The sequence below is a fragment of the Microtus ochrogaster genome, unplaced genomic scaffold (genome assembly GCF_000317375.1).
Source record: "Microtus ochrogaster isolate Prairie Vole_2 unplaced genomic scaffold, MicOch1.0 UNK11, whole genome shotgun sequence".
NCBI classification, from domain to species: Eukaryota; Metazoa; Chordata; class Mammalia; order Rodentia; family Cricetidae; genus Microtus; species Microtus ochrogaster.
The window spans coordinates 4,441,763-4,453,836 of record NW_004949109.1 but is presented as its reverse complement, the minus strand read 5'-3'; the positions used below and the strand labels follow the sequence as shown (position 1 = coordinate 4,453,836).

Below are 12,074 nucleotides of genomic sequence, written 5' to 3'. Positions count from 1 at the left end.
AAAGCCTTTTTATTCAGCCTGCTCCAGGGCCTGGATCGGTGGTCAATTCAGGTAAAGCCTCTATGCTCCAGGCTCTATTTGCCATGTCACTGGGCCAACAAAGATGACACTTTGAGTGCACCTGTGTAGACTGTACCCATGTCCGCCTCTGCTGTTCCCACTCAGATCATCTCTTCTCATGTGGAGTGAAGACTAAGACAGGCTCTGAATAAAGTGAATGAAAGTGGAGAGGAGTCCACAAAGAGCAAAGAAAACAGTCGGAGGGAGAGGCGGAGGAGGCAGAGGGCCGGGCCACGCAGGGAAAGGGACCACTCAGCGACGAGACCCAGCGGCGAGAGCAGAGCGCTCCAGCACCGCGCGGACAGCGGGAGGCGAGCCGAAGGGGCGCGGGGGCTGAGCGCCCTGCACTCGGACCCCAGATCGCAGGAGGCGGCCAGAGTCGCCTGGGTTGGGCAAGGTCCGGAGCAATCGCACGCACCTCGGGGGTCCTGCGCACAGCCGCCCGCGATGAGCGAGAGCAGCCGCGTGTGCTCGGGCTACTACAGCCTCAACCGCAGCTTCGTGGAGCCCTTCCAGTGCCCGCGGCACGGCGACGGGGCCGCGCTGCTCTACTGTTGCGGCTTCGCAGACCTCAAGTACTGCTGCAGCGAGCCGGGCAGCTACTTCCCCTACAAGCACAGCTACATGTGGAGCCTCAGGTGGGCAGGGCAGAGCAAGGCTTGGAAGGGCAGGGCGGGACAGGGCAGGGTAAGATGACCCCTCCCGGACCTGGGAAAGTGACCAGTGGAAGATACAAACCGGAATCAGGGTGGTCTCCCAATGCCCACTGTATTCAGGTCCTTGTGCCAAGGTGCCAGGCGTCTGAATGGTAACTCTACAGGGCACCCTGGAGACCAGTGGGAACCCTGTGCATCCCAGCCTACCTCAGAGAGAGGCTCTACTGGGGGTTTTAATTCCTCTTTAGGTGTTTGTTCCTTTGATACATTTGAACCGAAAGGAGGCTTCTGTGGAGAACACGGGTATTAAAGACCAGAGGAGTACTTAAGTGTTATTAGGCAGCTGGAGTCCTTAAATTGTGTGTGTGTGTGTGTGTGTGTGTGTGTGTGTGTGTGTGTGTGTGTGTGTGTGTATTTGCACAGATGCATACATACAACTGGGCTTTATAACCCACTCTTCTCAGAGGTTTGGACACCGACACCGCCCAAGCAGGCTGAAGATGGAAGAAAGCTTGAGTTGCTCCGATTACACACGCAGTATGGTCTTTCTGTACACCCTTCCCCTATGCCCACACCGTTTGACCTCTGCTAGATGTCAGGAGGCATTACTTTCAAAGACAGGTCTTTCTTGCTTCTTTTTTCCACAATGGGGCTTTTCCTTGTTTCTGTTGGCTCTTATGCAGGTGTTTTCACCATGAAATGCTCCCCCTCAAAGGTAGCAAACTTTCAGATTTTAAAGTGGATTCTTTTCTTTTGTCTACAGAATGAGTGGAACCCTAAGATTATAGGAAAGAACTACTGCTCCACCACTATTGTGTGTGTGTGTGTGTGTGTGTGTGTGTGGACTGAGACAGAGACACACACACACTGAGAAAGAACTACTGCTCCACCACTATTAACTGTGTGTGTGTGAGTGTGTGTGTGTGTGAGTGTGTGTGTGTGTGTGTGTGAGTGTGTGTGTGAGTGTGTGTGTGTGTGTGTGTGTGGACTGAGACACAGACACACACACACTGAGAAAGAACCAGCTAGTGGGAGTACAGCATAGTACAGTGCTATTCTCCCACCCTCTCATCATGATCCAGAACTTGGCATACATACCAGATCAACAGCAAACTTATTTTTTTTGAGGCAATAAAACAAATACTATTTTTCTGTATCACAAACTTTAATAAACTCCCCAAAGGGCTGCCTTCTGAGCACGTTGTTCTTGAGTAGGAGAAAGTTGGCAGAAAATAATGCCAGCTTATTCTCCCTGGATTATTTGGGGGAAGAAAGTGATGTACTACCCCGTTCATCTGGGCTTTTCGAGACTAGCTCAGTAATCCGTCAGTGAGCGTTTGAATGACAGAACCACCTCAAATCAAACACAGTTGGAAACGGTGTCCAGGATCTTCAGATCTCCCACGGTGACAAGGAGAAGAGGCCATAAAAGCTTCCTAAGGTTTGTGAGAACACAAAGGAAGGAACAGTCTGTTGGGGTCTACTTCATCAGGAAAAAAAAAATGGGCAGCTAGCTCAAAGTTAGGGAGATAGAAAACCACGTTAACTAAGGGCATTGTAGTTGGCAGCACTGAACCCGGGGTTCCTGTGAATTACTGGGCTCTGAAAACACTACAGGGAGGGAAATTTATTAGAGCTTCATTTCTCTTGTAGTCTTTGCTCTTCACTGCTAATTAAAAATGCTCCAACTGCGAAAAATATTACAGAAGTCCCTAGCTCTGGAATCAAGATTCCACAGCTCCCAGAGAAAGACAGCCACAGCTACCTCCAGGCCGGTGAAGGTGCTGAGCGGGAGGATGGCCGCGTGGGTATGAGAGCAGCTTCAGACACTTTCCAATGGCTGGCAAAGCGACTGCTGTGGGATGCCAGGAGGAAGGCTGAGTCTCCCTTTCCAGCGCCAGTCCCTTTCCTTTTTTCCCTCCTCTTCTCGTCTCCTAAACTCAAAGGCTGTCCTTTAGTAATCTTCTCCAGGACTTTAAGAAAATGAGGCTTATTTGGCAGGACCACTCACGGATAGATGCTGGATAAGGATTTGGTGAAATGACCGATTTAGGAGACTCCTGGATTCCCCATCTTTACATGGAAATCTGCAGGCACATATGGAGCTGGGGCATGGAAACAGCATTAACATGCTCTTTGGGTTTCCTCCAAATTATATAATTTTGAAAAAAAACCTTGCACATTGAACATTCATGATGTATATGTTGAATTTCATTAGACTGACAAATTTTAATCTAGTAAATTACTTTTTATTTTGAAAATGATTTTCAACAACTGGGTCTCATTTCAGGAATCCAGATATTCCATTTGTCTGCATTGTGCACAAACTAATTCTAAATGGATTACATTCTTATGTGTCTGTGTATAGGAACATGAACTTAACCTCCCTGGTACAGTTTGCAGAAGGCAAGGTACAAGGATTTCTTTCCTAATCCTATTAGAGGAAAGGGCAATCAGCATGGCAACCTCCAAGCTGAAGTACATAACTCTGTTTGGAGTCCGATATAAAATTATCTAGTCATCACTATATGCAGGACTGGCTGGGATAGGATCAATAAGCCGAGCTTAAGAATTTGAAACTTTGACTCCATGTTGTTCTATAGCTCAGGAGATGATCTCTTTGTGTGCAAGGGTGTTTTATCTCCTTAAATCAAGGGCAAGTGGAGTGAGCAGCCTGTCACCTTCAATACTGTTCTTTCTCTCAGAGCAGTGATGCTTCTGGCTTCCATGATCAAATTCCCTCTTTTCCTTCCTTTTGCTAAAAGTCAGGCTTGCCAGCAGCCTGATCCCTGAAAGAATGCAGAAGCCTGAAGACACGTCAAGAAGATAATGAAGACTCAGATCATTATTTTTCAGTGATGTGCATCCCGAATTGCTACAGCAGATCAATCATGAGTTAATTAGTGTTTACTCTCATCTGTTGACTATTTTCTACAAGCTAAACACACGTAAATACTGAAAGTATTCATGCTATAGGAAAACTGACTGAAATCAGCTTTTGAACAGCCTAACATCTAATTGTGTTGTTTACACATGACTCAAGAGACACGTCTGCATACAGTTCAGTATGACGCTGGCTTTCCAAATTCCCTTCCTTAGTTAATAGTACTAAGTGCACAAGTCTGATGAAAACTGCTACTTCAGTGTCTAGCCATATGTGCAACCACATAAATGAATGACTCCAAATGAGGTGCAGAGAAATGAAAGGAAAATCTCAGACTTTGAAAGTGAATTTCATATACATTCTGTAAACAGCTTTCTTTTAACCAAATCCTCTTCTTCTGCAATGGTTATGGTTTTGTATACTAACATATGGTGTCTTTCATATATATCTCTAAGAGAAAAGTTTTTTATCACTGATAAATATGTTTCCTGACTCTTAGAGAAGCAAGTATTTTCCTGCTTATCTTTTGCTTGTGAAACTGGTCTGTCTAAGGTGTGGTATTAATTTGATTAACTTGATTTATTGGACTGGGATATTTATGACATTCCTAGAGAATCATACGATCTTTGACCTGTCTCATAGATGTCATACAACTTGTAACATACAAAATTTTTAAAAGTCCTTAAATGCAATAGACAGAATATGACAAGAATTCAAGAGGAAAATATCAATCAATTATTGTCTGTAGTAAGACAGGATTTGCTTATGAATGAGTGAGAGCAAGAATGAGCATCGGCGCCTTTGGTTGAGCTTGAGTGCACAGCGGTTTGGATGACATGACTTCTTTTCTGTTTCCTCAGCATTGGTGCTCTGATTGGACTGGGAATCGCCGCCCTTGTTTTGCTTGCCTTTGTCATCAGTGTCTGTGTCCTCTGCTATCTGTTTCTGTACACAAAACCTCAAAGGTTAGACAATGGCCTTAAACTTCAGCACCTAGAGGCATCCTCCGCCCTAGAAGGTAACCCAAATCTATTATTTATAATCTGTTACCTGTACCATATCTTAGCTGGGGGACAGAGCACACTGTTAAGATGGAACATTCTTTAAAGATTCTGTTTACAGTGCAGCCTTGCAAGAGTTCACGGTGAATCAGCCTTAGGTGATGGCATACTTTAGGGAAATAGTGGTCAAGAAAAACTAGCAGGCTATAAATGCCCTGTGGAAAGGAAGTCAGTGGGCCAGTACATTCACTGGGATATATTTAATTCCATTTTAGTTATCAACACTTATCTTCTTCGAAAAATTACATTTTGGCTTTCTGGTGGAACCAAGGACATCCATCAAGTACATAACACAACAGAACACCCAGCAGCACACCCTTGCTACTGCTGAGCACAGGTCAGTCAGTGGTCAAACTGGCATCCAGTGTGAGGAATCAAGGGGGCATCAAAAACAATTCAGAGGTTTGCAAAAAAACTCGAAAAACAAATATAACATTCTGTTACTGAATAGCCTGCAAATTAATAAATTCCATTGGTGTAGGTATGTAACTATATATAGCTATGCACAATGTAACTATAAAGTAGAAAGAAACTTTTATGCATAATTTATGGTCTGTGTGTCTGTCTACTTATTGTTTCAGTTATAAAGCAGTATATACAAGTCAGTTGTTATCATCATAAAACTATCAAAACTGTGTGGAAACTGATTTCTATTAGTGTATTAGGAAACACCAGTCATGAATTTTGACATGTGTGTATGCAGGATATATTTTAAAGAATATATAGGTAGCAATACATAAATTTAGGATCCACGTTGACATATTTAGAACGGCATATGAATGGTTATTGCTTCCATTTCAAAAGAAAAGAAGAATCTTTCTTAAAATAGAAAAGTCCCTGTGTTTTAGCTGAATGATGGGCTCTGTCATATTTATGAAGTACCTGCCTGTGACCTTATCAAATATGTCACCATCACCATGTGCCTGCATGAGCTGTAGTCTCCTCTGGGGGGAAACAGAAGAATCTCCCCAGTCCCTCATGTCCTCTTGTCATAGTCGAGCAGGACAGATCCCTCTGGAGTTCACGTCCCAAAGCGCTGATAACAAGGAGCCAAACTGACAGGCTCGGAGCTGAATTTAGTCCAAGTGACTTCGATCCAGCTTCCCCACAAGCACAACTGTGTGGTTGATTAGTGGGTATCACATCATCTGACTATAAGAGGAATTATTGTCTCATTCGCTTAGATGATTGAATCTAATCATGGTCCTGAATCTTTTCTATGATCAAGAATCACCTGTGGTGGTGGTGGTGGTGGTGGTGGGGGACCATGTTAAAAAAACAGTGTCTCAGTCCCAGCTGTTCAAACAAGTGCCTCTTCTTCCCACTCTTCCTCCAACTTTCCATAGCAAAATCATGGCGAGACTTTTAAAATCTATGCCACCCCTCAAACCCAGCCCTTTCAATGAATACAACTCTCCTCCGTGACCTTTTGTGACTGGCCTTCTAGGTCTTTCTTTTTCTCATCTCCTTTGCCAAACCACATTGGGTCCTTTGCCATTCCTTGAGATTCTTGATCAGGGCCTTTGCACACGCTGCCACCATTTCCTCAGACATCTGTGTGACTCGCAGTTCCTTTTACTCTTTCCTGAGAGATCCTTTTTCCAGGAGTTCCTCCTTACCTGAACTCTTAACTTCCCTTCTGCTCTTCCTAGCCAATCCCCCCACCCCCGCAAAGCATTTATTTACTGGTAACAGAAATTACTATCTACTTACTTACCTATCTGCTATCTATAAATTTTTGATATTTCTGACTAGAGACTAAGTTCCAGCAAATAATTTTTGTCATGTTTGTTCACTATTATATCCCCAGTGTTTATAATACTTATACATTTCCTAAAATGAATTGACAAGTCTTACATCTTTACTGATCCCAGGAATGTCTTTTGTGTAACACTGACCAAGTGTGGTCATTGCTGCAGGCATTAGACATACATCGAGTGCGCCTCCTATGGAATTCACTGTGCTAAAGTAAAAGTGGTTCATTTTCCTGGTTTAGCTCAAGGACTATTGCAAAATTTTATTTCCTGTTTGCTATGTGTCCCCAGAAGCATAATTACTGGCATGTCAACTCAGACTTGGCATGTTTCTTCCTCTTTAGTGGATGAAGCCAGTTAATGCACTTCTTATGAAGTTCGATGAGGCTGCTTTCATGCAATGAAATAGCTCCACTTTGTTCCTCACAAAATGTATACATCAAGGTAGCAAGTTAATTTAATAGACCTTTCCTGAGTCTGGCTATTAGAAAACAGCATACAAAATGCAAAATAACCAGTGCCTTGCTGCTGCTTTCAAAGGACGTGATTTTGGTCCTGTGGATTGTTTTTTTCTTATTATTATTAATTATAGTGCAGAGCCCCAAACAAAATAGGTAATCCATATGCTGCTGGGATAGAAAAACGGGTTCCTCTTGAATTGACCCTTTGAAATGATAATTAAATACTGTGCACTTTAGTAAATATGAGCGTACCATTCCAGGGTTTTCAACACCTAGCGAGAGATGCCTTCGTTCAAGCTATGGGGAAGATAAGTTAGGGGTGTTACTGCATTTAACGGCAGTGCTAAAGATTGGCAACTTAAGGAAATAGTTGTATAATTAATCAGGCCTATAAGTAGCATATCTGAGGAAAACTGACTTGACTGGCTAGAAAGCTGTTCTTTCAACACTCTCTCTTCTTTAAAAATTCCTCCACATTATTTTAGACTAATTTCTTAAAATTATCTGTTATTTTCTAAAATTCTAATTACATATATCCCCCTTCTGTTTCCTGCCTCAACCCCTCCCACATACCCTTCCTTAAATTCATACCCTCTGTTTTCATTAGTTGTTTCGCACATGTGCACACTTGCACACGCGAGCGCGCGCGCGCGCGCGCACACACACACACACACACACACACACACCTAAATACATAAGTACAACCTACTCAGTCTGTACAATGTTACATGAAGTATGCTCTCAGGGTTGAATATTTGGTATTAGATAATCAATTAGTGTGTTCTTTCCCGGGGAAGACTATTTAGATTAATTTTTATAATGGAGACTGTTTTCATTACAGGTAATTTGGATGGCCTAGGAGGAACTGTGTTCTTGTACTTATTACAATGGATGTAAGGTCCTGAATCTTTTCTTTTCCTATAAATGACAATGGTGTGGGTCTAAAATATGCTAATCATAGATCACACTGCCAGGATTTTTGCCTATTTTTATTCCATGGTATTTTGATTTTAAATGTCTACAGTTTAAGGCTTTGCAGTCTTTGAACTGATCTTGAAAAGGCAGGTGGGTCTCTTCAGGCCATGATTGCAGACATTAGTAGCTTAACCTGCGTTGTCCACACCATACAGAGCACCCCTCACTGAGCAATTGGTGGGTTTTTAAATTGTGGCTTGCAACTGTTTTCTTCTTTTTAAACTTTTACATTTTGGGTTATGCACATTTCAAACGCCAGTATTCAGAAGTCTCTATTGTTTCGCCTCAGATGCTAAGTTGCCAAGCAAAAGATGCCTGTGTGAAGATACTCCTAATCACGAGGGCTCATTTCAAGGTTGTGGGAGAGTATTCATGGTCAACGACAGAGCAGTCAGAGGGACAAGATCATAGAGCACCACTTCTCAAATGTTTCCATAGTGAAGGTGTTAGAGCCGTAGGAGAAAGGAAGTCAACGCCCAGAGTTCTCAGGGCTAGCAGGGGAGAGGTCTGCCTTAAAACTTCTGAGCTTCAGCACTTAATCGTTTCTCATTTTGCTTAAACATTTATGAGAACTTTCAACTGAGTGAAGCTTGCTATCCTCTTACAATGACACCTGTCCCCCATATCTAGTAAAACTGCTGCTTCAGGAAGATAAAGCCTGTTCACCCTAGGCATCGCGTAGGCTTGAGTAGGTCCTGTGGGGGTGATGGGGACCATCAATGACAGGGACTCTGAGAAGTGCTGTGTCTGATGAACATGAAAGGTGGCGTTAGAACTGTTAGGAAGAACACAATTGTATTGTACAGAAATAACAAACCCTCTCAAGCTGGTGTTCTGTGGTCACCTTGGAAAGGTGGAAGATAGAAATTAAAAGGAGGAGATGAATTAGCAGTAAGGCACAGTTAGTTACACAGGTGAAAAACAAAACTGCACATAAAATACCAAAAGAGTAAATTGGGGGGGGGATCAGATAACCATTTGTTGTACCCATGAGCAAAATGGGTCTTAGGCTGACTTGAAATGGTTTTGTGTTTCTTCTTAGAAGATGTTCTTGCTTCCTCAGAAAGAAAAGTTTCTTTCTGTTCATGTTCATTGTAGAAACACTGGAAATACGGAGAAGTCAACAAATGCTCTCAGCATAGAGGTGAAAGGTGTCAGCACTGCAGTGAATATCCTTCAGGGAGGAATTCCTATGTATCCCTAGATCACATATAAAGCAAATTGGGAAATAGCAGGACATGGCAGCCTTGTCTGATCCCAGCACTCAGGAGGGTGAGGCAGGATGATTGCAAGTTTGAGGGAAGCCTGGGTTATATGGTGAGAATCTCCCCCCACCATGTGTGTCTGTCTGTCTGTTTCTGTCTTTCTGTCTCTCTATTTCCCCCTCCCCATCCCTTTAAAAAAAAACCACAATAGTTGTATCTTCTTTGCTATTAAATGAATTCCTGTTATTATTTAATTCATTTAATCCATTTAATTTATTACTTCACAAAGCACCATGACTTTTGCTGTTGATAGAATAAACATTTTTCTATCTCTCTGCAGATTTACTGATTGTTAATACTTTGCTTCATTAGTTTTATCCTTGGTACTTTGTGAATATGTTCCTTTAAACTCTAAAATCGATAGCACTTCCTAAGAACAAAGATACTTCCTCTTGTGTGAACCCTGTGCACACATCCGAGTTAACAACCACAACACTAATGGCAGCAACATACACTCTGGGGCTTATATTAAAGTTTCCTAATCTCAATAGGTAATTTTTCTTATCCTGGATCTGGTCCAAAATTAATTTGTATACTTTTATTTCATGTTTTCTTTAATCCTCAGCCTTTCTTTTTCTTTTATGCCCTTGATAGTTTTGAGGATGAAAAAACAAAGCCAGATATTTTGTGCAGTGTCCCTCAATTTCTGTTTGTCCATTTTCTTGTGATTAGAGAGAGAGCATCCATTTTTACAGGAACACAAGAAGGTATGGTAGCAAAGGACCACAGACGGCACACAATCTTGGCTGGCTTGATTAGCAGTGATAGTAGCATGATTACAGGGAGGGATTTGGAACCATGAATATATCCTGTTCCTCTGTGAATTTTCAGCCAGTCACTGAATTTTTGACAACTGTTATTACGATGACACTTATAAGTGGTAATTTTCCAACTTCTTACAGCTTTTAATGTATTATTTCACTGCTCCCCTGTTTATTTATCTTAGTTCTTTGTGCCACTGACAACAGAATAGTTAGACTGTATAATCTATAAAGAAAAGAAGTTAATCTTCACAGTTCCGGAGGCTAGGAAGTTTAAGGTCAAGATGGCTGTGTATTGAGCACTGAGTGAGAGCCAAAGTCTGCTTCTCAGACAGTGAGTGCCATGATGTGGCGTCTTCTTGTGGAACAAGGAGAGAATGGGCAAAAAGAAGCTGGCTAGTTCCCTCCAGTCCTTTTGTAGGATTGCTACTTCACATAGAAGGACAGAACTCTGGTGGTTTAATCACCTACTAAGGTCCTCAGTTCATAATAGCTTAACTCACCAGTTTGAAGTCATGTGCCTTTTATTTTTTTTTTATTTTTTTTTGAATTTCTGAGACAGGGTTTCTCCGTAGCTTTTTGGTTCCTGTCCTGGAACTAGCTCTTGTAGACCAGGCTGGCCTCGAACTCACAGAGATCCGCCTTCCTCTGCCTCCCGAGTGCTGGGATTAAAGGCGTGCGCCACCACCACCCGGCTCGTGTGCCTTTTAGAGGAGCACATGCGTTCTAGCCGTAGGGTTGCTGATTCATTTGAATGTCAGCATGGATTTGTGCATTTTAAAGCATTATAGTTGTTGTTGTTTATTTGGACCCGTCTTATATTTGGTCAGTGGATATTTGGATTTGGGGGTGTGTATATGTGTATAATATATGCACATTGCACGCAGAAGCCAGAGGTAGGCATTGAGTGTCCTGCTGTACCAGGTTCTGCCTTTCTTCCTTGGGTCATGGTTTGTCACTGAGACTGGAGCCAGGCTGCTGGCCAGAAAGCTCAAGTGATCCTCCAGGGCCATCCACCCTCTATAGTGCTGGGATCACAGGCATCCACAGGACCTTGTTTCTACATGAAGGCTGAGACCCAAACTCACATCCTTATGATAGCCTTGAGAGCATTCCTAACCACTGAGCCATCTCTCTTGCCATTGAACAAACTCCTGCAAACTGTATCCCATTCCTGCTTGAAATCTGTCCATCATTTTGGGAATACTTTTTGTTCTCCAATACTTTCAGTACCTTCCTTGTTCCAACACTGAAACCTACCATCTCTTTAAGAAGAAGCCTGGCTCATTTCAGTTGTTAACAGTGTTTATAAGTCAAGCAGGGATACACAATATTTAATTATCTTACTGACTTCCACTTCCACCACTGTCTTACAGACACACTGGACACCTGTTTTCCTTCCATAATCCTTAGCAGCAGAGTACCTAATCTGAGTGTACACACATATACAAGATGGGTATACTTTCTACCTACCTTCCATAAAATTACTATTTTACACCTACTTGCTTTTCCACAGTCTCTGTGGCTTTGGGTATTATTATTTTTTTATTTAAAGATATCTATTTTACTGATTTTATAAAGAATAGTATTTTTCTGGGTTTTTTTTATATTGTTGCTTTGTTTTTTGAGACAGGGTTTCTCTGTGTAGCCCTGGCTGTCTTGGAACTTGCTGTATAGACCAGGCTGGCCTCAAACTTACAGAGATCCACCTGCCTCTGCCTCCTGAATGCTAAGATTAAAGATTTAAGGAGAACACTACCATTGTCCAGCAAAGAATGGTATTTTATTTCAAATGTATCTAATCAGACAGTTTCATGTTTACCATTTGTTTGGGGCACACTGCCTGATTTTCATATATTTTTTCTATGAGGATATTCAGTCTTCCGTAGATACCACAGGTTTTTTTCTGCTGTATTTATACATGTATGTGTGTTTAAAGTTTTAATAACTCTACAGAAGCGAAGTAGGGAATCTGCTTATATTTCCAAATGAGTCAGTTACCAAAATATATCTCTCTAATGTCAACCTAAATGGTCACTTATCATAAATTGTTGTATATACCCAGGTCTGTTTTTAGACTGTATTCTGTTAAATTATTTTGATTATTCTTAAATTGTGATTGATTTAAAATTATTGATATCATATTATTTTAATGTTAAGTTAAGAATCCTTCTCTTTCCCTCCCTCCCTCCCCCCT

The 12,074-nt window shown here is 42.0% G+C and overlaps 1 protein-coding gene across 1 annotated transcript in view; it reads left to right on the top strand.

The window, feature by feature from the left end:
• The first annotated feature begins 277 nt into the window (after positions 1–277).
• Shisal2b (shisa like 2B) overlaps positions 278–12,074 on the top strand; it is a 14,587-nt gene continuing 2,790 nt past the window's right edge. The window contains exons 1-2 of the mRNA XM_005366589.3: positions 278–698; positions 4,461–4,618. Coding sequence (XP_005366646.1) covers positions 508–698; positions 4,461–4,618 — 349 coding nt within the window. The 5' untranslated portion in view covers positions 278–507. The remainder of the gene's footprint in view (positions 699–4,460; positions 4,619–12,074) is intronic.